The sequence below is a fragment of the Dendrobates tinctorius genome, unplaced genomic scaffold (assembly GCF_039654945.1).
Source record: "Dendrobates tinctorius isolate UK_male_01 unplaced genomic scaffold, ASM3965494v1 ptg000211l, whole genome shotgun sequence".
In the NCBI taxonomy this organism is placed as follows: domain Eukaryota; kingdom Metazoa; phylum Chordata; class Amphibia; order Anura; family Dendrobatidae; genus Dendrobates; species Dendrobates tinctorius.
Window position 1 is genome coordinate 24,245,670 of NW_027361878.1, and position 24,910 is coordinate 24,270,579.

The 24,910-nt window shown below is 48.9% G+C and overlaps 1 protein-coding gene across 1 annotated transcript in view; it reads left to right on the forward strand.

Moving 5' to 3' along the window:
• The window catches only part of NXF1 (nuclear RNA export factor 1), a 130,561-nt gene extending 110,845 nt beyond the window's left edge, over positions 1 to 19,716 (forward strand). Inside the window, exons 19-21 of the mRNA XM_073554648.1 lie at positions 6,093 to 6,275; positions 6,746 to 6,806; positions 15,664 to 19,716. Coding sequence (XP_073410749.1) covers positions 6,093 to 6,275; positions 6,746 to 6,806; positions 15,664 to 15,702 — 283 coding nt within the window. The 3' untranslated portion in view covers positions 15,703 to 19,716. The remainder of the gene's footprint in view (positions 1 to 6,092; positions 6,276 to 6,745; positions 6,807 to 15,663) is intronic.
• The last annotated feature ends 5,194 nt before the right edge of the window (positions 19,717 to 24,910 follow it).

Here is a 24,910-nt window from a genome sequence, read left to right on the forward strand (position 1 = left end):
CAACAAGAATATACTCTAAGGTGTGGAGGAAATTTCTGGCCTTTCACCCAGCAAAATTATCCGGTGAAGTGCCCATTACTGCCATTCTAGAATTCCTTCAGAAGGGTCGGGAATTGAGGCTCTCAGTAAATACTCTTAAGGTCCATGTATCGGCCCTAGGAGCCTTGTTTAACTACAGCGTGGCAGGTAATAGGTGGGTGACCCGGTTTATTTCAGCTTGTCAGCGGTCAGAGCCAGTTCATATTCCTCAGCTACCAGCATGGAACCTTAGTCTTGTTTTAGATGCCTTCACTCAGCCCCCCTTTTGAACCCATAAGTTCAATATCAATGAAATGCCTCTCATTGAAAACTGCTACGCTAGTGGCCTTAGTATCAGCTAGAAGAGTAAGTGATCTTCACGCCCTGTCAGTTGACCCCCCGTTCCTGTCAGTAACACGGGACAGACTGGTATTGAAAACAGACCCGTCCTACGTTCCCAAACGGGCAACTAAGTTTCATAGATCTCAGGAGATCTGCCTACCTTCGTTTTATGAGAACCCAACAACACAGGACGAGGCTAAATATCCTACTTTAGACGTTAGAAGAGCTATGCTAGCCTACTTAGATAGGACCAGTCCCTGGAGGCAGAGTAGGTCTCTTTTCGTCTCCTTCCAGGGTAACAAGAAGGGGGCTAGAGTTACAACGGGCACGTTGTCCAGGTGGTTCAGAGATGCGATCACAATGGCATATTCAGCAAAAGGAGAGGACCCTCCACAGGGTATTAAGGCGCACTCTACCAGAGCCATGTCATCCTCCTGTGCCGAGAGGGCGAACGTCCCAATTGAGCAAATATGTAAGGCTGCAACCTGGTCTTCTCCATCTACCTTCTATAGTCACTATAGACTAGATTTGTCCTCTACAGAGGATCTGTCTTTTGGTAGATCTGTCCTTAACACGGTGTGCCCTCCCAGGTGATTATCTCTGGAAATCTCTCAGTGGGTGCTGTCGTGGCGAAGAGGAAAAACCGGATTACTTACCGGTAATACTCTTTTGTAGAGTCCACGACAGCACCCGCTCACTTCCCGCCCGTAAGAATTCACAGGTGTTTCTCCTTGGTGGTGGAGATTAGAATTAGGACTTAAAATGTAGAAAGCTGTAGCAGGCGTAGAATTGTTTATATATAAGGACAGATGAATTGTGTTAACAAATTGACTAAAACATGTATGGCGGTTCCTCTGTTGTTCTCTGTAATACAAACTGAGGGAGCGAGGGGGACCGCCCCATTTATCTCTCTGTAGGTTTCCTGTTCCTAGGGGCGGATCCCCTCTCTCAGTGGGTGCTGTCGTGGACTCTACAAAAGAGTATTACCGGTAAGTAATCCGGTTTTCACGGGCATACTTTATTTTTGTGGCGTTGGTCGTCGGCGCCGCTCCACGTGGCATGGGATCCAGGGTCCCTCAGGAGATCTGGGGCCTCTTCACTCGGGGGGGCGGCATAAATTGCCCCTGCAGACTTCCGCAGAAAACAGCAGGTCACAAGAAGCTCCATCTGAGCCTGCCAGCATTAGCCGCAAAAGATCCAGACAGGAACACCGGTCTGAATCCTCTTCCCGTTCCATCTCGCCCCCTGGGACCTCCTTCTTCCCGGTCCTCCTCTCCTGAGCCAGACGAGGTTTTCTCGGATGTGCCCTCTGAGGATGCTTTGGAGCAGGATTCGGACCAAATCGCTGACATGAGGGATATGGTCCAGAGCCTCATTGGAGCGATCAACCAGACCTTCGACATCAAAGACAATCCTGCGGAACCCGCAAATCAGGAGGATTTGTTCAGATGGTCTAAACCACCTTCCAAGGTCTTTGCTCCCCATTCTGAGTTCCAGAAGATTCTGACCAGGGAAAGGGAGGATCCGACCAGGCATTTTCAAAGAGGAAAGCGCCTTGGCGTGTTATATCCTTTTTCTCCGGAGCTAACCGCCGACTGGTCAGCTTCTCCCTCCGTGGACCCGTCGACCTCTAGACTATCTAACAACACGGTCCTTACGATTTCTGGTGGAGCATCTTTGAGAGATTCTAATGACAGAATTATAGAATCTCTTGCGAAGTCTGCTTTCGAATCGGCTGCATCTGCTCCAAGTCCGGCTTTTGCTTCCACTTGGGTTTCAAAGGCCATAGCCAAATGGGCTAAGGATCTCCACCAAGGCTTTCTGTCTGGAGCCCAGCCAGAGCAGCTGGCGGAGTTCGCCAACCAGTTTTCTCACGCTGGCGAGTATTTGGTCTCTGCCTCCCTGGATGCCGCGTCTTGTGCATCTAGCAATGTTGCATTCGGCGCACAGTTTGGCTTAAGGCCTGGCAGGTGGACTTATCATCGAAAAGGTCCCTGACCAGCCTACCTTTTCAGGGATCGCTCCTCTTCGGCACCAGGCTGGACCAGATTATTAAGGACGCCACTGGGGGCACAAGCTCTCCTCTTCCCCAGTCCAAACTCCATCGCGGTGCATTCCCCCAGTTGGGCGGCCGCCTTGCCTTCAGGGACGTTTGGCTCGCCTCGGTGGAAGAAGCTGGGGTCAGGGAAGTTGTATCCTCAGGATACGAGAGAGAATTCGTTTCCAGCCCTCGGGATCGATTATTCGAATCCTTGGTCCCGGGTTTCTTTACATTCATCGCCTCTCTCCTCAGCTTGAGGGTGATTGTTCCCATACCAGAAAAAGAACGCTTCACAGGTTTCTACTCAAACCTGTTTGTAGTGCCGAAAAAAGACGGTACGATTTGGCCCATTCTGGATCTAAAATTGCTGAACAAAAGGGTCCGTCTGCGACATTTCAGGATGGAGTCCCTTCGTTCAGTAATCGCTTCAATGGAGGTGCAGGAATTCCTGTGCTCCATAGACATTCAGGACGCCTATCTACATGTCCTCATCTTCCCGGGACATCAGAAAGTCCTGCGCTTCGCGACACATCAGGAGCATTTCCAGTTTGTCGCCCTGCCGTTCGGTCTCGCCACCGCTCCCAGGGTTTTTACAAAAATCATGGCAGCGTTAATGGCCATCTTGAGGATCAGAGGTCTCATGCTCTTTCCGTACCTCGACGACATCCTCATCAAAGCTCCGTCTTTGCCCCAGGCTCACGAAAGTCTGTGCATCGTCCTCGACACCCTTTACCGATTTGGGTGGATCATCAACAGGAGAAAGTCCTGCCTTGTTCCAACATAACGTCTTGTGTTTCTAGGCATACTTTTCGACACCTGTCAGGAAAGGGTCTTTCTTCCCGAGGAAAAGAGAGTAGCTCTTCGGGATGTTCGCTGGCTTCAGGGCGCCCCCCCCCCGGCTTCCCTCCGATCAGCCATGAGAGTCCTAGGAAGGATGGTGGTGACGTCTGAAGCGATTCCTTTCGCCCAATTCCACTCAAGACCGCTTCAACAGGCCATTCTGTCGGAACAGGTCTGCCTCGTCCCTGGATTGTCCAATTAAACGCTAGTTTCAGGTCAAACTGTCCTTCAATTGGTGGATGTCATCACCTCTCATCTCCCAGGATCGGTCCTTCCTTCCGGTACACTGGCAAGTAGGGTCGACGGACGCCAGCCTTCTCGGCTGAGGTGTGGTGTTTTGCCATCTGACCATCCAGGGTCGTTGGTCGGCGCAGGAGGCTGCTCTGCCGATCAATGTCCTAGAGATACGGGCAATTTTTCTGTCCCTACTTCATTGGGGCAAACTGCTCAAGGGTCGATCAATTCTGATCCAGACGGACAATGCCACAGTGGTGGCATACGTCAACCACCAGGGAGGTACTCGGAGTTCCTTGGCGTTGGCCGAAGTCTCCAAATCCTTCATTGGGCAGAGGTGTCAGTTCCAGCGATATCCGCGGTACACATTCCCGGCGTGGACAACGGGGCCGTCGACTTTCTCAGCCGCGAGGGCTGGTCCCTGCATCAGTAGGTCTTCCATCAAATTTGCCTTCGATGGGGGACCCTGGATGTGGACCTCATGGCGTCCCGTCGGAACAGGAAAATTCCACGGTTCGTTCCCAGGGCCCGCGATCCTCTCGCGGTGGGCGCCGATGCTGTGACCATTCCTTGGTCACAGTTCATGCTTCCCTATCTGTTCCCTCCCCTTCCTTCCTCTTCTCCCCAAGCAGTTGAAGAAGTTCAAGGCAAGAAGGGGTGTCAGTCATCCTCATCGTGCCGGATTGGCCGAGAAGGTCTTGGTTTGCGGACATCATCAACCTTCTCGCGGATGCTCCCTGGAGGCTTCCAGACAGATCAGATCTGCTGCCTCGGGGTCTGATCTACCACCCCAATTCTCGGTCGCTCAATTTGACGGCGTGGCCTTTGAGCTCGCTGTTCTGAAGGGGTCGGGTTTTTCAGATCGGGTAATTCACACTATGATCCGGGCTAGGAAGCCGTCTTCCAGATTATACTATCGAACGTGGAAGGCCTTTTTTGGTTAGTGCGAATCCAATCACATCCCGCCTATGTCTTTTTTTCACTCCCTTCTGTTCTGGCTTTCCTCCAGGTGGGCCTGGATGCTGGTCTTGCCCTTAGTTTTGTAAAGGGCCAAGTATTGGCGCTTTCTATTCTTTTCCAGAAGACGTTATCCTCTCGTCCGCAGGTCAAAAGTTTTCTGCAGGGGGCAGCTCATGCAGCACCGCTGTATCGGGCTCCCGTAGATCCCTGGGATCTCAGTCTAGTCCTAGAGGCCCCACAAGGTCCCCCCTTTGAGCCTCTCAGGGAAGTTTCCCTATCCTTTCTCTCTTGGAAAGTGGCCTTTTTCGTGGCCATCACTTCCATCCGGCGCATCTCTGAGTTGGCGGCCCTGTTTTGTCGCCTTCCTTCCCAAGGTGGTGTCCGTTTTCCACCTAAATGAAGACATTGTTCTATCTTCCTTTTGCCCGGCTCCAATTCATCCCAGGGAAAGCTCCTTGAACAAGCTAGACCTGGTCAGGGCAACGTGGGTCTATTTGGCTAGAATTACTTTGTTCCAGTAGACAGACTCCCGTATTCGTCATTCCAGATGGTCCGTGAAAAGGCTTGCTGGCCTCCAAGCCGACTATTGTTCGCTGGATCAGATCAGCAATCTTGGAGGCTTACCGGGTCAATAACAGAGTGCCCCTCCTGGGGTTAAGGCTCACTCCACCCAGGCAGTGGGCACCTCCTGGGCCGTGCACCACAGGGCTTCCACACTGCAGCTTTCCAAGGCTGCAACCTGGTCTTCAGTCCACACGTTTGCGAAATTCTACAGGGTCCACACCTACGCTTCAGCGGATGCCAGCCTAGGCAGAAGGATCTTGCAGGCGGCGGTGGTGAGTTCGCCGACCTAATGGAAGTTTGCTTTTCCCTCCCTGGGGACTGCTTTGGGATGTCCCATGGTTCCTGTGTCCCCCAGTGAAGCGATGGAGAAAACAGGATTTTTGGGTTGCTTACCGTAAAAACTATTTCTCGTAGACTTCATTGGGGGACACAGCACCCTCCCATATTCTACAACTCCTGTTATTTGTTCTGTGTCTTATGGTTACAGTTGAGTTGTCTGTTCTCTATTCTGTTGCTTCTCCTACTGCTTTCTCACTAACTGGATATCTTCCTGTCGGTGGGGTGTATACTGCGGAGGAGGAGCTAACTTTTTTATTTGCATAGTGTCAGCCTCCTAGTGGCAGCAGCATACACCCATGGTTCCTGTGTCCCCCAATGAAGGCTCTGAGAGATTTTACGGTAAGCAACCCAAAAATCCTGTTTTGCTGCATATTTAAATCTGCAGCATATCACTTCTTTTGTGCCGTTCCGCAGCAGTTTTACACCTGCTCCATTATAGAAATCCGCAGGGGAAATCAGCACAAAAACTGCAGAAAATCCGCAGTAAATCTGCACTAAATCCGCAGGTAAAACGCAGGTCATTTTACTTGCGGATTTAGCAAAATCTGCGCGGAAAATTCCACAGCAGAATCCGCGCCATGTGCACATAGAGCTGTTCTGGTCCGGGGCAGAGTGGTCACTGAGTCAGATATGATTGTCTACTCTTATTCCAGAATATAAGGCTTAAACTTTTTAGCAAGCTTGTTATTTTGTGTATGCTTTGTTGAGATTTCTTTTAAATATTGTAAGAAAACAAAATGTTTGTACCCCTCAGGCTCCTTTTAGTGAATGACGAACAGTTCATAAGGAATGCCACGACAGAGGAGATTCGGAAAGCCTTTGCCACTCCAGCTCCTACCCCTTCCAGCAGCCCAGTATCTGTCCTTGCACCAGTGCCGCAAGATTTGGTGCAAGCATTCTCACTGTTTTCTTCAATGAATTCTGAATGGTCTCAAAAGTAAGAACTTTAATTTTTTGAAAAGTTTTGCTATTAAAACGTGAAGCTCCTCAAATGCATGGGAGTAAAGGCAGACCTCATAATCATAACATCCGTTTTCTTACGGCCAGACCCTTTATCCCTGGGACATAAGCTTCTGCTGAGGAGTCCGGCAGCGTTCTCTGTGAAGAACACAGGAGTATTTGGCCGAGTCAAACAGTCTCCTGTGTATGGAGTCAGGATGGCACGGTCTCCTGTACAATCGTTCGGCCAGCAGCTAATTAATGTGTACAGAAGCTGTATATTGTAGACTAAGAACAGGATTAAACTCTGCCAGAGCAAATCAGGAAAATCCTTCCAAAATGAAACCTTTTTGGGGAATCCATTTTCTTGCCTTAGCACAAAATAGACAGCGCCCGTAATAAGAACATGTTTCAGCTGTGTGTGCCCTATAGTTTGTGTCACTCTATAACTAAAACTTTCCCCCACAGGTGTCTTCAGGACAATGGTTGGGACTTCGAACAGGCAGCTCAGATTTTTATGAAACTCAAGGTAAGGACAGATTGATCGAGGCTGCGTTATATTTTCCTGTTTAGTTTTGATTACATGGTGAACTCTTAGTCATGAGTATAGGTTAGGTTCCAACTCATTTTCATGACTTTTACTGCCCACTATGTTTTATATGTGTGCAATAAGATGGACTACAGCTGAAATCCTTAAGGAAATGGTTTCTTACTAAGAGTATGTGCACACAGCATCTTTTTCCACCTGAAAAAGCAATGCACAGAATGCAGGTTAACCCCATAAAAGCTTTTTAAGACATGACCAGTTCCCTTTAAGGATCTATCCTGCATGATTCCTCCATAGTACAATGTTCTGACATTACCATATGTTATGCCATATAATTCTGATTTATGAGGGCCTGGTCATTGTGAGCACTCAGGCAGGAATTGTAAGACTGTTCTATTAACGTGAACAATGCGATAGTGCAGTTTCTTAGGGAGCATAATTGTGCAGAGTGATACAGCACCCATATAGTACCGCAGCCCCTCCATTGTTTAGATTGTAACGCCTCGGACAGTATCTGGTGTAATTGTGGCCACCTTTCCATAGAAATAAGTACAACTAATGGACATCGCCTAATTGTTAGCAGTGGACAAGAGGCCACACATGCCACCATTCACATCCCCCTTTATAAATCCGCCAGTAATCATTTACAAGTTTCTGCTTCTTGGTGACATCTGAGTAAATGACAGGTTTCAGCATTAAGGGTCTGTCACACTAAGCGATATCGCTAGCAATATCGCTATAACGTCACTGGTTTTTGTGACGTTATAGCGATATTGCTATGTGTGATACTTACCTCCGACCGCTCCCCCGCTGGTTATCGCTGATCGCGCGAGAATGTCCTGGACTGCTTCTCGTCGTCAGCTTCCTGCTGGGCTTCCTGCTGTGGAGACGAGCGACACATGGACGCGGGCGGGAGGACGTCTTCATTGCCTCGTCTGACAAGTAAGTAGCGACCCCCGACCCCTGTGATGTCGCTGGTGAGATCTGCCTGTGTGGCAGCTCACTAGCGACCACTTAACGATGTACCAGCGATCCTGACCGCGTCATATCGCTGTTTGCAATAAAAACAAAAACCAGCAAATAATTCCAGCGGATGCTTCCTACTTGGCCATAAAATCCATTTTATTTTTATCTTTTAAAATAGTTCCATGTGGCAGAAACCCAAATATATACAGGGGGTCAGAAGAAAAAAAGGGCACACTGCTGCTTTATGCGTGCAGACTACGCGTTTCGACCTTACTAGAAGACCTAGAAGAAGACCTAGTAAGGTCGAAACGCGTAGTCTGCACGCATAAAGCAGCAGTGTGCCCTTTTTTTCTTCTGACCCCCTGTATATATTTGGGTTTCTGCCACATGGAACTATTTTAAAAGATAAAAATAAAATGGATTTTATGGCCAAGTAGGAAGCATCTGCTGGAATTATTTGCTGTTTTTTGTTTTTATTGCAACATGGGTGTGCCTCTCCCATTACAACTCCGTGCGGCTTCCTGGCAGTGAGCAGAACCACTAAGGACGTCTAACTGGGTGAGCTGGCTATAATTTTTCTTGTTTGAATATCGCTGTTTGGGATTGCTGGTACATCGCTAAGTGTGACAGTACCTTTACTCTTCACACTGGAAGGAAGGCTTTCTGCCCAAGTCATTGACAAGGCAAAGTGCTTCCCTAGTGAGGCAAACACCGATATGCTGTAACCTTTGTGGCCAGTGTATGGTGCACAGGGCGGTAGTTGTGGGCTGGGGGCTGTTTTGTTGACCCACACCCTGACACCCTACAAGTAAATATTGCCCTGTCATTTGCTCTGTGTGAATTGGATAACACTCACTTTCTGTCCAGAGGACTCCTTCAGCTCCATGATTGCGGCTCTGGATGCAGCCGCACAATCAACAGCAAATGCTTTGTCCTTTTTAAACAGTTCAACTTTACTCAGCAGATCAGGTTCAGTTTTAGTCACGGATACAGCACAATACGTTAAAGTGGTTATGGTTCCTTCCACCTGCGCTATCCCTTTCCTTGCTGGCGCTCCTTGCCTATTTCAGGCTGTTGACCTTGGACGTTACGGGATGAACCATCAAAATTTATTATGGCTGTTCTCGTGCTGCTCCCACAGTCTGTGGCCCCCCTGCTGGCCCCAAAATTCTGCTCCTAGAAACTCCTATCTGGTAACACACAATCTAAAACCAGAAAATACTTTCCTTTATACTTACCTGTGTTGCTCCCAAACTGGGACTGTTCCTATCTGCATTCACTATTACCCTTCTATACTTATCTATTTCCTGATCCTACTTTGCCCTCCACCATGCTTTCCCGATCCTAACTATATCACTTCATCCCATTGCTACACTCAAATCCTAATTTGCTAACTTTACACAGTCCCCATCTTAAAGCAATACCGCATTATAATATCATTAAAACACATTTACCTCCTTCTTAGTTTATATGTGGATTACGCGTGTATTTTGCAATCTATAAATCTGTTCCAACTATGTCCATTACATTACTTATAAACCGCTCACTTAGTGCTCATAACGTTCTATGCACTTAAAGTACACGAAACGTGTACCTGATTTAGCAGTGAGGAGAGTTGAGCACGTTAATCAGTATATGGAAACCTGTCTCTTCACCCTAAGGTCTCTGAAGATTATATTACTCTGTCGCCTCATTGGGGGACACAAGACCTTGGGTGTTATGCTTTCCGTCCACTAGGAGGCGACACTATGCTTAATCTGAAAAAGATTTGGCTCTGGCTCCTCCTCCACAGCATACACCCCTGGGAGGCATCCGGCTTACCTCAGTTTTTGCTTAGTGTCGCAAGGAGGCACACCATAAGAAGATTCTTCTTGACACAGATGAAGAAAAGAGGGTCTCTCTGAGACTCCCGGCATGGCTCCCTCCTCGGTCCTCTTTTTAGCGGTACCCGCTTGAGGTAGAGATGGCTCTTCCCCATGTCGCTCCCTCCCCAGCCCTTCGGGTGCATGGTTCGAGGTCGAGAACCCCCCTCCTTCCCCAGGCCCTGGGCCTTTTGGGTTGAGGCTGAGGTGAGGAAGAATTCCTCCTGATGGCGGTGCAGCGCCCTCCCTAACCCCCTCTAGGGATGTTAGGTTGAGACGCCGCAGGTAGGAGCTGCGTTCGCAGCGCTAACTTTATTGTAGCCCCAGCACTGCTGTGGTCTGCTATGGGGCCGGGGGCTGTCATATTTGGGCCACAGTATGCAGGGATTCCTGTCCCTGCGGCAGCGTCAGCCCTCTAAAGGGGTCAAAAAGACCCTTCACAGGGCTGCGCTGCGTATATAGGGGCGTCCGGGCGATATGGCACTCATCCGGGGGGGGTTTGGTTCGTTTTCTGCCCCCCTCCGGACTACCGCGCCGCTCTGGAGCCCTTCCCGGGCAGGAGTTTGTACTTTAGACCGCGGCTTCGGCCTAAGCCGAAGCCGCCGCCCTTGTTACCGCCCCCGGCCCGCCCCCCTGTATGATGATAATGACGCTGCACAGCGTCATACAGGGGGCGGATCGAACCAGGAAGGCGCGGTTTTGCCTGGCTGCGCGCCCTTTTTCTGCTCTCCGCCCCTCCTCCCTCCCACCTCTTTACCTCAGTGAAAGAAGGAAGAAAAAAAAAAGCAGCGCTGCTATATTACTCAAGAACGCTGCACAGTCTCCAGGGGGCGCAGAACCGAAGTTTTTCTGCTGGCGCCGGATCTAGGAGCACACCGGTGGGGTAAGGCACAGCAGGATATTATCCTGCTGTGGACGCAGACTCCCTATAGGCTCCCTATAGCGCTCCTCTGCATAGCCACCCCAGTAAGGTTTTTGGTCAGAATAACCTGCCAGCACTCAGTGCACTATGTCGGTCTCCAGGCCCGAAAGAAGGAAGAAAAAAAAAAAACAAAAAACCAGGTTTATCTGCTGTTACGCAGTCTGTTCAGCCTGTAAAGCCAATCTTCCCAGTGGAAACATGCACCGTACTGCTAGAGTTGTTCCCAAAATGCTGGGTCAGTGCCCCAAGAGGCTCCTGTCACTGTTTCAACTCCACTGACATGCCGGTATGGGCCGCATCTATGTCACAGTCCATAGATACGCTGACTTCCACATTGCTTCAGGCTATGCAGGGTCATATCCCAGCTATAAGCGGACAGGCAGTCCCTGGCAATGCTAGTAGTGAACGGCCCCATAGGTCACGTTCAGCTACGTCCTACCATGGCTCACGGTCGTCCCGCTCTAGGCAGAGACACCGTAATTCTAGGTCTCCTAGACCGTCTCGTTCCAAAGACGGGCGCAGCAGATCTCCACAGAGATCTTCGGGCATGGAAAAGCGGCGGTCCACATTTCCCTCCAGGCAACGCCTCAGCGATGCGCAGGATTCAGAGGGCATCTGTGACTCCGAATCAGAAAAGGAAACATAGGAGTCTCAGGCTCCTTGTCCTCCTAGCAATACAGCGCTAGTTGAGGACATCACTTCTATTCATCGGGTGCTGGTTTTATCCGATGCTCCCCAAGAACCCCCAAAACATAAGATCTGTTTTGAGGGGTCCCTAAAGTTTTTTCTGATCACCCAAGCTTTCAGGACATCCTTGATAAGCTTTTTTCGCAACCTGCCAAAAAAAAAATAAAAAAAAATTTGCCAACCGTAAATAAAACCGTAAAAAAGGGCTAGATACTCTCTTTTTTTCTCAAAAAGACCAAGAAGTGGACAGATCCACCGGAAATCGATCCCCCTATCTCTAAGCTTGCAGCACAGTCTCTCCTCTCACTGCCAGATAGCTCAACCCTGAAGGATACAGCAGATTGGCAGGTTGAGCGCATGGCTCGTTCAATTTTTTGAGGCTGCAGGAGCCTCCCTGGCTCCCGCGGTCACCTCAACGTGGGCAGCCACTGCCATTCTGGCATGGGCCAAGAGATTGCAGGAGAGCCTCCAAAAGTCTGCTCCTCAGATGTTCGATCAACTAGTTCAGATAGCGGTGGTGGCAGATTACATACGCCTTGCAGCTTTTGATTCTGCAAGAGGCGTAGCAGGTATAGCAGCGAATGTAATTACAATCAGACGTATCCTCTGGCTGTGAGAATGGGAAGCGGACGCGTCTTCAAACAAGCCTCTTACGGATCTCCCGTACGTCAGTGGGAGATTTTTTTCGGGGAAAAAATTAGACAAGATGATTTCCAATGCCACGGGGGGTAAGAGTACCTTTCTTCCCCAACCGCAACCTAAAGGTACGTTTAAGCGACGTAACCAGGCTAAGTTCCGGTCTTTTCGGAACTCCTCAGGCTAGGCCGCTTCACGTCCTTCACGGAATTACAACCGTTCCCCCTCACAGGGACAACCAAAGGACAGCACAGAGGACGGACAAGAATTGGCGGTCAACATCAGGCCAGGCAAAGCCCAAAGGAGGGAAATTCCAGAATTTCTCCTCGTCATGACTCACGAAATACGGAAGACACCCCACCTGTAGGCGGTCGATTTTTAATCTTTCAGCAAGTCTGGCTGCCTATTACAGAGGACAGGTGGGTCAAGGAAATAGTGTCTCTCTCTCCTTCAAGCAGGAGTCATAATACGGGTTCCCGAAAACGAGAGATTCCAAGGACTCTACTACAACCTATTCGTGGTTCCAAATAAGGGAGGCAGCGTTCGGCCAATTCCTGGACCTAACGCAACTCAAAAAGTTTGTAAGAGTTCGGCAGTTTCGCATGGAGTCCCTTCGATCCATCATTGCGGCTATGGAACAGGGAGAATATCTCGCCTCCATAGACATACAAGAGGCATACCTGCACATCCCTATTGCGCCTGCTCATCAAAGATCTCTCAGGTTCACAATAGGGCAGAATCAGTACCAGTTCGTGGCTTTGCCTTTCGAATTAGTCACGGCTCCCAGAACATTCACCAAGGTTATGGCAGCCACCATTGATGTCCTACACTCCAGAGGCATAGTGATCCTCCCATGTCTCGATGATCTACTCATCAAGGCACCTTCTGTCAAAGACTGCGAAGACAGCGTCTCGATCACGATCGACACACTAACTCGTCTAGGCTGGCTTGTCAACTTTAAGAAGTCGTCAACTACTCCCGAGTCAGTCACTGATCTTCCTAGGGATCCTATTCGATACCTCCAGGGGTCTGGTACACCTTCCCAAGGACAAGGTACAAGCTATCCGCGGTGCAGTTCGCATGTTAATACACATACCTTGCCGATCTCTTCGGTTTGCCAGGAGACTCCTTAGCAGGATGGCAGCAGCAATGGAGGTGGTACCATTTGACCAGTTCCACCTCAGACCTCTTCAACTAGCTATTCTCAGATCCTGGGACAGGAACCCTTTTCTCCCTCGAAAGGGAGTTCCGACTGACGGAGTCAACCAGGAAATCACTGTACTGGTGGCTCAAACCACCCGTACTGGCCAAAGGAAAATTCTTTCTTCCCAGTCAATGGAAAGTCCTGACCACCGATGCGAGTCTAACAAGATGGGGTGCAGTGCACCTACTTCACAGGGCACGTGGTCTCCAATAGAAGCGACCATGCCCATCAACATCTGGAGATACGAGCTATCTTCCTGGCGCTAAAAGTTTTTTGCCATCTGCTGAAGGCCTCTCACATCAGAGTGCAGTCGAGCAATGCCACGGCAGTGGCATATGTGAACCACCAAGGTGGGACTCGCAGTGCCCAGGCAATGAGAGATGTGGCGCGTCTCCTTCACTGGGCAGAAAACAAGAAATCAGTACTCTCACTGGTCCACAGTCCGGGTGTGGACAACTGGGAAGCCGACTACCTCATCAGACAGGAAATGGACTCGGGGGAGTGGTCTCTCCATTCCAAAAATCTTTCGTCGGATCTGTTATCGCTGGGGGACTCCGGACGTGGACCTAATCACATCTCATCTCAATGCCAAGGTCTCCGTTTTCATGGCAAGGACACGCGGTCCGAGGTTGCTCGGGACGGATGCCCTGGTTCAGGACTAGACTCAGTTCCAGCTTTCTTTACATTTTCCCACCTCTTCCCCTGATGGCCAGAGTCATGAGAAAGATCAAACAGGAAGGAGTTCCGACCATCCTAATTGCGCCGGACTGGCCCAGACGTACATGGTACGCCGACATCCTTCAGCATTACAGCAGACACCCCTTGGCGTCTTCCAGACCGTCTCGATCCCCTGTCTCACGGCCTGTTCTACCACCAGAATTTAGGGACTCTCAATTTGACGGCGTGGTCCTTGAAACCTGGGTTTTAACCCAGGCAGGGTTTGCTCCAGACGTCATTAGAACCATGATCAGGGCACGGAAACCAGCTTTCGCCAAAGTTTATTATCGTACCTGGAAAACGCATTTTACTTGGTGCGACTCTCGCGGGCGAATTCCGTTCCCTTACTCTCTTCCGAAAGTTCGTGGTTTCCTTCAATCAGGTCTGGACGCCGGCCTATCCTTAGGATCGCTTAAGGGTCAGGTGTCAGCGCTTTCAGTGCTCTTTCAGAAGCGTATTGCTAACAAACCTCAAGTCAGGACGTTTCTTCAGGGAGTCTCCAGATTGGTCCCTCCTTACAGACGTCCACTGGATACGTGGGACCTTAATTTGGTCCTAACTGCTCTACAGGCACCTCCTTTTTCAACCTCTTAAGGAAGTTCCACTTCGAGTTTTATCACAAAAGGTGGTCTTCCTCGTGGCAATCACCTCGCTACGCATGGTGTCTGAGCTGTCAGCGCTCTCCTGCAAACAGCTTTTCCTATTCTTCCACCAGGACAAGGTGGTTCTCCGTACAGTTCCATCCTTCCTTCCAAAGGTTGTGTCTGATTTCCACCTCAATGAGGGCATCTCATTACCGACCCTTTGCCCGGCTCCGGTTCATAGAGTGCAGAGGGCCCGGCATACGCTTGACCTTGCCAGGGCATTGCGTATGTGTGTGTCTAGGACTCCACCCTTCCGGAAGTCTGATTCCTTTTTTTCCTTGCTCCAGAAGGCATTTGCAGGGGTTTACCGGCTTCAAAAGCTACCCTTGCCAGGTGGATCAGGTCCACCATCCATGACGCCTACCGCCTAAACAATTCTCCTATTCCGGCCGGTATCACGGCACATTCCACACGGGCGGTAGGAGCCTCCTGGGCCATTCGACGCCAGGCTTCAGCACAACACGTGTGTTAAGCGGCCACTTGGACTAGCTTACACACGTTTACAAAACAATGCAGTGTGCATACTCAGTCCTCAGTGGAAGCGAGTCTGGGTAGACTGGTACTGCCGGCGGCAGTGTCCCAAGTCTAGGGACCTGTCAGCACAATATTCGTCCATTGCTTCCCACCCAGGGACTGCTTTGGGACGTCCCAAGGTCTTGTGTCCCCCAATGAGGCGACAGAGTAAAGGAGATTTTTGTGTACTCACCGTAAAATCTCTTTCTCTTAGCCTCCAATTGGGGGACACAGCTCCCACCCTGTTGCCCTTGCGGGCTGTTATTCTGTTGGGTACTCATATTGTTCCTTGAGCTGTACATAGTAGCCTTTGTTTATAGGCTTGGTTATGTTGGATTTGTTATCTCCTCCTACTGCTTGGGTACAAAAACTGAGGTAAGGCGGATGCCTCCCAGGGGTGTATGCTGTGGAGGAGGAGCCAGAGCCAAATCTTTTTCAGATTAAGCATAGTGTCGCCTCCTAGTGGACGGAAAGCATAACACCCAAGGTCTTGTGTCCCCCAATTAGAGGCTAAGAGAAAGAGATTTTACGGTGAGTACACAAAAATCTCCTTTTCAATGTACTTTCCTACCATCAATAAAAGGGGGGGTTATAGTCTTTCTGAAATATATATACACTGATTCTCTAGTTTACCTTTTGTCTATTGCAATATATCTAAAGTCTGTCTTTTTTTTTTTCTCTCTTGCAGGCGGAGGGTAAAATCCCAGAAATTGCGTTCATTAACTGACGTCCACATTAATCTTTCCTACATTCCCTATTTTTAAAGCATCTACATAGACTGTATACTCAACCATACAGGTACTTGTGGATACAAGGACCCACAGTTTAATACCCACTTCACTGGGCACTACTAACATCCAGTTTTATCACTAAACCACATCTGACTACAGGACGTTCTGCATATATTTTGGTTAAAAAAAAAAGCTCCTATATTGTTTTCCTGGAAAGACGGAGTGGCCTGCCTACTTACGAGGCTCCTTTATCCGTTTTACGGATCAGATGAAGCATACAAGTTCTCATTTTTTGTCCATGTGAGTGATTGTCTCATATGGATTCCAAGATCTTTCCTTCATCTTCGCAGCTGCTTCATGGACATTTCCTGTCTGCGAAGTACTTTTACATTTGTGATGAATGCCAGGGTGGAAAAAAAGCACAAGGTGGCAAGTGGAGGAAGAGTTTGCAAGTCAAAGAAACCCCACATTTCTCTCCAGTCCAGCACCCTCACCTTTGGTTAGATAAAAACTAAATGGAAAATGAAATATGCATTTTATGTTTTTTGGTTTTTTTTTTTTTACTGTATTAAAAAAGGGGCCTTTCCATTAGACTTAACAGAACATTGGCATTATGATACATTCACAGTCCACTTTTACTGATCTGTGATATGATGTCGGTAGAGCTTTCTAATTATTGCTGATCGATGAGGAAGCATAAGTACTGTAGTATTAAACCTTGTGCAGGTGGGCCAGCACACAACTGGCAAAACTAGTGCAAAGGAAAAATGGAACGATGGCAACACATCAGATTGCAGCTGACTCTTTGGAAGTTGCAGGCTGATCTCTCGTTTTCTTTGCACCAGTTTTGACCTTTTGTGATTTTCCCTGCTGATGTAACCATCTTCTCTAACAGCAGACTAATCCAAGGCCAGCAAAACTTGAAATCTCCCCCTGTGTATAGTAACACGACGAGCATTGCTGTACAGCGTTCTGCAAACAAAATTCCATAGAGATTTAAATTTAGGAGGGGTGTTTTTTGTTTTTTTTAAATTACAATAAAACTGTTTATGTTGAGAAAAGTATCTTAAAATGTATTTAATATCTGATTATTGAATTTAAGCCTTTTCTAGTACCAACACGTCCTTAGACGTCATTGCTGTGATGTTCTGCCTCTAGCCTCGCTTTATAGTTTGTTTGTTTTTTCTTATCCCAGTACTTATGCCTTCCAGTTTTATTACATGTTATAGTTTTTTTAGTGGCATGTTTTTTTTATTTTTATTTTATTGTCACAAGTAGCTTAGCATAATACTTGTAAAAGATGTTTCTCACTGTGTAAGATTCACCCAACATTGTGCCTCTTGATGTGAAAATGGCAAGCCTAATATTGAGGTGTGAGTGTGGGGTTTGTGTCGTGCGGGGAGGGGTGTGCGTGTGGGGGTGGTATCGCATGGGTGGATTTGTATGTGTGCTTATTGTAGAGACTATATCTCTGTTGGTTCGTATAAATCTGCATTTCTTATGTTGGGCCACGTTCACACGTTCAGTATTTGATCAGTATTTTACATCAGTATTTGTAAGCCAAAACCAGGACTAGAACAATCATAGAAATGCATCACTACTTGGGTATTTATCCCCCACTCCTGATTTTGGCTTACAAATACTGACCAAATACTGAATATGTGAATGTTGCCTTAGAGTAAGGGTTCATCCAAGTTTCATCAGTGATTTTCATCACTGTCATCAGTTTTTCTCAAAGGAGGGAAAAAAAAAAAAAAAATTCTTTACCTTCTCCTATCAGTCCGTTATGGCATCTGAGTTTTGTCAGATTTTCTCACGGACCGTATATTGCTTACATTTCTGAGTTTTGATCCGACACTCTGATCAACATTGGACACATCTCAGCAATGTTGCACTAATCAATCGGTCTGCAAAAAAATAAGACGTGATTAATCCGGCCATTATACGTACTTTTGCTAAAACACAGAACTTAACGTGAAAAACTGAAGTGTGAATGAGCCCTAAATATATCTGTCTCTTTCTCGATTAATAGGGATGGGAGCTATGAGACTGGGTTTACATGTATTTGTTATACGTATGATCTGTAAAAAAAAAAAAAATACCTAGCATGAAAAGTTTCTTTTAATTCTGTTAATTAATCGCTAGTAGTTTATAGATCTTCATAGTAAACAAGATCCCCATAGAATGGGAACAAATTTAGTTTGTCGATCATTTTGGCCGGATCGGAACCAATGTCCCAGCGCTTGTTGGGATAATCTTCTGACGTGGACCATAATCTGATAATCCGTACGTGTAAGCCCAGTCTAAAGGCCCCATGTACATTACACAATGGTCAGCTGGACGATTGTACGACCAACAGCTCTCTCCCCATACACATAGCACTCAGGTGTTCTCTAAGAGACAGCCAATAACAGATTTCTCTAGAAGAAGCTGATCTCCTAGAGATCGAAAGGATCTGCTGGTAGATATCCATCGTGCCAGATCCTTCTCTCCATCAACATTGTCTGTCGGGGGGAATCTGGAGACCTCATACACAGGTATCCAGCACATTTTAGTGTAATGTATATAGGGCCCTTGTGTGTGAATGCTGGTGTACTGTACAAGATCCTTGGTTTATAGGAGAGTTGGGGGTTAACAAAAGTCCTTTCAAATGCATGCAAAATACCCCTTGTTGCTAAATCTCCTATACATTCTTTTTCAGAATGGGTAATAATGATTGTGTTTTGCTGATTTGGCATGGCTGGTGTGAGTGGGCAAGGAATAGTAGGGTTTGGGTGGGTATCACTTGCAGTGTAGCGTGGGGTGCATGCATGAATGAGTGGTATGGGGGGGACTGTTATATGGGAGGTTGTATGGTAGCCGGGCGGGTACAGACGATATATTTAGTAGGGTTGTATTTGTGTGGCTGTGTATTGGATGAAGGGTCACTATAGAGATTATAGATCCACTATATTGTATATTAGTTTACATAGGACTGAACATGACATTTTACTAAATGAAGGCTGTAAATAGGGTGTTTGGGCAATCATTCCAGTGACGGGCGACATCTTATTTGCATAATTCTTATCTTTTGACTCCATACTCCACTTCAGGCCTACGGAGCATATTCTGCTGTGCCGGTAGCACGCTCGACTCGCTACCGGTCTGCTGTGGCTTGCACCATTTTTACAGCCTGTGTATTTGCATGCTAAATATATAGATAAAAAAGATAGTATTGTTAACCATAGTAATGTTTTATTTATTTTCAGCTGCAGTTTAATAGTGAGTTTTACTTCGGGTAAATTTGGCAATCCATATTAGATGAATTTCAGCCAAATCCAACAATTTGTGTTTTTTAGTCTGGATCTGACAAGCATCTAATGTGTAAGGCAGTATCCCAAATATTCTTCAGTTGAGTATTGTCATGGGGAGGATGGATCAGGCATGCTCAATTTCTACATGTCTGATCTTATTTGTTTTTAAGGGACATAAAGTTCTGCAAAAGGTGTTAGGTCTCAACTTACACCCTGAGAACACAAGCATGTTAGGCTGAGCTTAACATACATGTGTATGATGGGGCAATCTGGATGAATAGCTGCTGGCCAAGCGAGGGTTCAGCCCTACTCTCTCTAGGATAGGGCTCAACAACCCGTGGCACTCTATGGCCACCTGAGAGGGTGGCTGTTGCTGTCCGACCATGCTGGGTATTGTAGTTTCACAGCAGCTGGAGTGCCGCAGGTTGCTGATCCCCCTGGTCTAGAGTTTATCGCCAGCTTAGGAATTGTATACATTTCCTTGAAAGCCTTTTGCATAGCAAAACTTGGTTGACTAGTTGTTATCAGATTGTGTATTGATATGAATGGAAATGTTCATTAATTTACTGCAAACGGCAGAATGGTTTACACCAGATCCGCCGTCTCACAATGCTCATCACATTGTAGAAATTCTGATTATTTGTATTTCTATATTGGTCTGTACAAAGAAGCTCACTGTGAAAAAGTTCAATAAATTTTTTTCCCTTTGGTAAGAAATGTGGTGTGTTGGTGTTTGTTTTTTTTTGTTTTTTGTTTTTTTTTCATACCAACTAAAACACAGCTAAACATGGAAAAAAAAATATTTTTTTGTATGTACTGCACAGTAAAATAATTGGTCCAAAAAGGTGAGTTTTTTTTTTTTTTGAAAGGTAGAACTGTCCTCAGTAACAGATGAATTCTGTTTCTCTGGGAGTTGCACAGGGGCAGTCATAATCATTGGTAAAACCTGCGGCCCAAGAGGTACGGGGGCAACTGCACAGTGACTCAGTGGTTAGCACTGCAGCCTTGTAGCGCTGGGGTCCTGGGTTTAAATCCCATAAAAGACAACATCTGCAAGGAGTTTGTATGTTCTCCCCGTGTTTGCGTGGGTTTCCTCTGGGTTCTCCGGTTTCCTCCCACACTACAAAGACATACTGATAGGGAATTTAGATTGTGATCCCCAATGGGTGCCAGTGCCAATAATGTGTGTAAAACACTGTGGAATTAATGGCGCTATATAAATGAGTAAAATAAATAAAATAAACTGCCACCTCCAAAAGTAGGTGGAATTGTGTATTATGAGGAACTATTGATCTTCAAAGGGCCCATATATTGTTCTTGTAAAGGGGCCTCTTCTGTCTCAGTCTGCCAGTAGAGATGCATAAAATGGTCTACTTTTAAGACTGAGGGTCACATCATTGTATTGCATCTGATGCAAAAGAATCTGATGCGATGTGCTAATGACACTCGGCTCAAACTCTGCTGCGAGCGTGAGTCCGTGTGTCAGTGTGCTCGATCCTTTCGCATGGGATTGTTGGATCAGCTTCTATCAGACTGCACTAACTCATTGACTTGAATTGGTGCGAGATACACTGACAATTTCTCCTTCGTCTCATTGGGGGACACAGGTACTGTGGGTGTATGCTACCGCCATCTGGAGGCTGACACTAGGCAAACAACACAAGGTTAGCTCCTCCCCCGCCGTATACACCCTCACCCTGATTGCGGGCGGAAGCCAGTTTTTTGCTTAGTGTCTATGGAGGCACACGTCTGGTCCTTTTTCTCCAGACTTTTTTTTTGTCCATGAAGATTAGACAGGGGCAACGGATCCTATTGAAAGGGTCCGATTTCCCCAAACCATCAACGGGCGAGCACGTGCGAGTGTCGTCTCCACGTATCCTTTCCCGCGACGTGGGACATGATGCCGGACCTAGCCCTGACCACCCCTAGGTAGAGAAACTATGGGCTATTCAGAGGCACAAGACGGTCCGAGCGGCCCCCACTGCTCCACCAACGCAAGACGAAGGTGCTGCAAGGAGGCGGACGGTCCCTCTCCTCGGCTGAAGCTGGACAGAGTTAGGGTGCCTGCACCGTCCAGGATCCCCTCACCAGCCCCCGATCCCTGGTTTGTTGTCCGCCCTAAAGGGCCTACCTGGATCCTGTTTTCAGCGACTCAAGTTACGGGCGTGCGGGGGGCTCCTGGGCAGCAACGGCAGGCAGCGGTGTGCGTCTCCCTAGGGCCTCCTCGTATCCAGAGGAAGAGTAGCGGTTCTTGCGTCAGCCGCCGTGGCGCGCCGCAGCATTTCACGGCGGCGGGGGAGAAAAATGTAGCCCCTGGCTTTTTTTCCAATGTTAGGCCGCGGCGCGCCATCGCCGCTGCCCCTGCGTCACGGGACGGTGGACAGTAACTGAGCCCCCGGTTCTTTAGCCAGGGTTGGGCCGGTGCCGCTGCGGCGCCGCGGGCGGTGGGGGAAAATTGAGCCCCCGGCTTTTTGCCGGTGTAGGCTGCGGCGGAAGTACCGCCCCTTGGAGCGCTGGGTGGGCGCCGGATAAATCCAGGCCCCAGCTTTAGTGCGGGGTAGGCCGCGACCAGGAAAGAGGTCGGCTTACCCCACGGAGACACAGAAGGTCGGGCACGCAGTTGGGGGACACAGGTCGGGTAAGTGCAGGCTGGGAGGCTGCTAAAACAGCAAGGGGGCCTCTCCTCCCCCACCCCTCCCCTCCCATATAGGAAGGAAAAAAAAAAAGCATTTTATGGTTTGGATATATAAAAACACCTAGCAGGCTCAATATGGCCGGGAAAGGGAAGACGCACACTTTTCTCTACGCTGCATGCACTTCTTGTAAGGCCCCGTTTCCACGAGCGCAGAGCGCCAAAGTGCGAGGCCTGCGACTCCGAACGTGCCCAGGAGCCTCCCTCGGCGACTGAATCCAGAGAAACGAATCCTCCGGAATGGGCGCTATCATTATCCCAGTCTATGGCTTCGCTTACAAAGGCGATCAAGTCCCTTCACGCCCCAAAGGGAGGCAAGGATAGTGGCTCGCTTATCTGGGAAGGGTCCTCCACCTCACAGGAACCTTCGGCCTGCAGGGGTCGTTCCCATGCCAGACAGAGGCGAAGGAAACGAACCCATACGAGGCTTATCCGGTGCCTCGGCATCGGGTAGTTCAGCATCACGCTCCCTTTCACCAGCGAGCGGGAGCGGGCAGAGTTTGGATCGTGACTCAGACGAGCCACTTGATCTAGATACCCCAGGAGCCAGTGGACAGCCTCATTGAAGCAGTCAATCAAACCCTGGGGATTGAAGATGATGCTACCTTGGCCGCGAGCCTTAAGGTAGCCTTTAAGCGGTCCAAGCACCCGCATAGAGTATTTGGCACTCACCCAGAATTTGAGGATATAGTGCAGCGCCACAGAGAACGCCCAGACAAGCGTTTCTCGGGTCAGAAACCTATAGAGGCAAGATACCCATTTGCCCTGGAACTCCGTAAGAAATGGGCAGAATCCCCAGTGGTGGACCCGCCAGTGTCACGCCTGGCCTCGAAGTCCTTGTCGGTGCCTAGCGGCTCGTCCATTAAGGACCCCACGGATCGGCTCATAGAGGGTTTGGCGCAATCAGTTTTTGAGGCATCAGGTTCGGCGCTCGCCCCTTCGTTTGCGGCGACGTGGGTAGCCAAGGCCATGATGTCATGGTCAGAGTCTTTGAATAACGCTTTGCTGGATAGAGGACTACCTGCGGAGGTGTCTGAGGTCGCAAGTCAGATAGCTATGGCTGGAGACTACTTAATGCGTCTTTGGATGCGGCTAATTGTGCAGCATTTGCGGCCGCTAACGCGATAGCCATTAGGAGAGCCCTCTGGTTGAGAACTTGGTGAGCTGACTCAATTTCCAAGAAGTCCTTGACTTCCTTGCCCTATCAGGGAGGCCGCCTGTTCGGGGAGAAGTTGGATCGGCTCATCTCCGATGCGACAGGAGGGAAAAGTAGCTTCCTCCTGCAGCAAAAGGCGAAACAGCCTTTTCGTCAGGTCCCAACACATTTTTGAGCTTTTCGCAACACCGGATGGATGGCAGCAGCTAGTTCGACCGGCCCACCTCGCTTCAACCAGGATAGGGAGCGACAGGTCTCATATAGACCCATTCCGGTGGGAAGGATGCGCGCTCGCCGACCCAGAGACGCTCAGCCAAATGACTCGGAGCCTTTGGTAGGCGACAGCAGCAGGGTGGGGGGGCCGCCTGCTCCTTTTTCACCATATCTGGGCCGAGGTAGCACACGACTTATGGGTGGTAGAACTGGTGACTTCAGGGTACAAGATAGAGTTCATCAGGTACCCTCCAACACGGTTTTTTCTCTCCCGACTTCCCAAGGTGGAGTCTTGGGCGAAAGCACTGCTAGGGGCCATCGATTCACTCCAAGACAACGGAGTTATTGTTCCCGTACCAGAGCACGAAAAAGCTCAAGGTTTTTATTCCAATCTGTTCGCGGTCCCCAAAAAAGACGGGACAATCAGACCACAGTTTTGGACCTGAAGCTCTTAAACAGGTTCATCAGTCAAACATTTCAGGATGGAATCTCTCCGTTCTGTTATATCAGCCATGGAGCAGGGAGAGTACTTAGCCTCAATCGACATTCAGGATGCCTACCTGCATGTTGCCATTTTTCCTCCGCATCAAAAGTTTCTTCGGTTCACCATCAATGGGCGACATTTTCAATTCGCAGCACTTCCATTCGGGATAGCCACCGCCCCCAGAGTGTTCACGAAGGTAATGGCAGTCGTGATAGTCGTCTTGCCATACTTAGATGACCTCTTGGTGAAGGGTCCCTCGTTTCGGGCGTGCAAGGAGAATGTCAGCATTACACTGGATACACTCTCCCGCTTAGGTTGGTTGGTCAACAGGAAGAAATCATCTCTGGTCCCAGCTCGGAGGATAGTTTTTCTAGGAATGGTCTTCGATACCTCCCAAAGGTTGGTAAGTCTTCCTCAAAACAAGGCCCTAGCGCTCCGACAGGGAGTCCTGGAGCTCCAGCAGCCGGTACCTCACACCATTCAGTTTGGGATGAGGATACTGGGGAAGATGGTGGCAGCAATGGAAGCAATTCCGTTTGCTCAATTTCATCTTCGACCCATACAGCACGCTCTCTTGTCAGCCTGGGACAAGAATCCGTTCACCCTCGATCAGCGGTGCCGGCTATCCTCTCAGGTGAGGCAATCGCTGGAGTGGTGGACGACCAGATCCTCCCTTCAGGGGAAGCCGTTTCCCCAGACCACTGGCTAGTGGTCACGACCGACGCCAGTCTCCTCGGCTGGGGAGCGGTTTTTCGCCACCACACGGCACAAGGCCAGTTGTCGCAACAGGAAGCTCGTCTTCCGATAAACGTTGGAAATACGAGCGATCTGGCAGGCGCTGCAGCATTTCCAGTACCTCTAGCAGGACGGCCCATTCGGATACAGTCAGACAACACCACGGCTGTGGCTTACGTAAATCATCAGGGGGGCACGCACAGCAGGGCAACCCATGCGCGAGATAGCACAGGTGCTTCATTGGGCCGAGAAGAACCATTCGATAATTTCGGCAGTCTACATCCCAGGCGTAGAAAATTGGGCAGCGGACTTCCTCAGCCGACGAGGTCGTGGCTGGGGAATGGGCCCTGCACCCCGAGGTCTTCCAGCAAATTTGCCAACGGTGGGGAGCACCGGATGTGGACCTGATGACGTCCAGAACGAAAGCCAAGGTGCCTGTGTTCGTCGCTCGGTCACGAGACCCACGAGCGTTCGGGGTGGATGCGTTGGTCTTACCATGGAACCAGTTTCGCCTTCCATACCGGTTTCCTCCGTTGCCATTGCTTCCAAGGGTCATCAGGAAGATTAAAGCAGAGGGGGTCCCAGCAATTCTGCTGGCACCAGACTGGCCCTGGTACGCAGATCTTGTGCG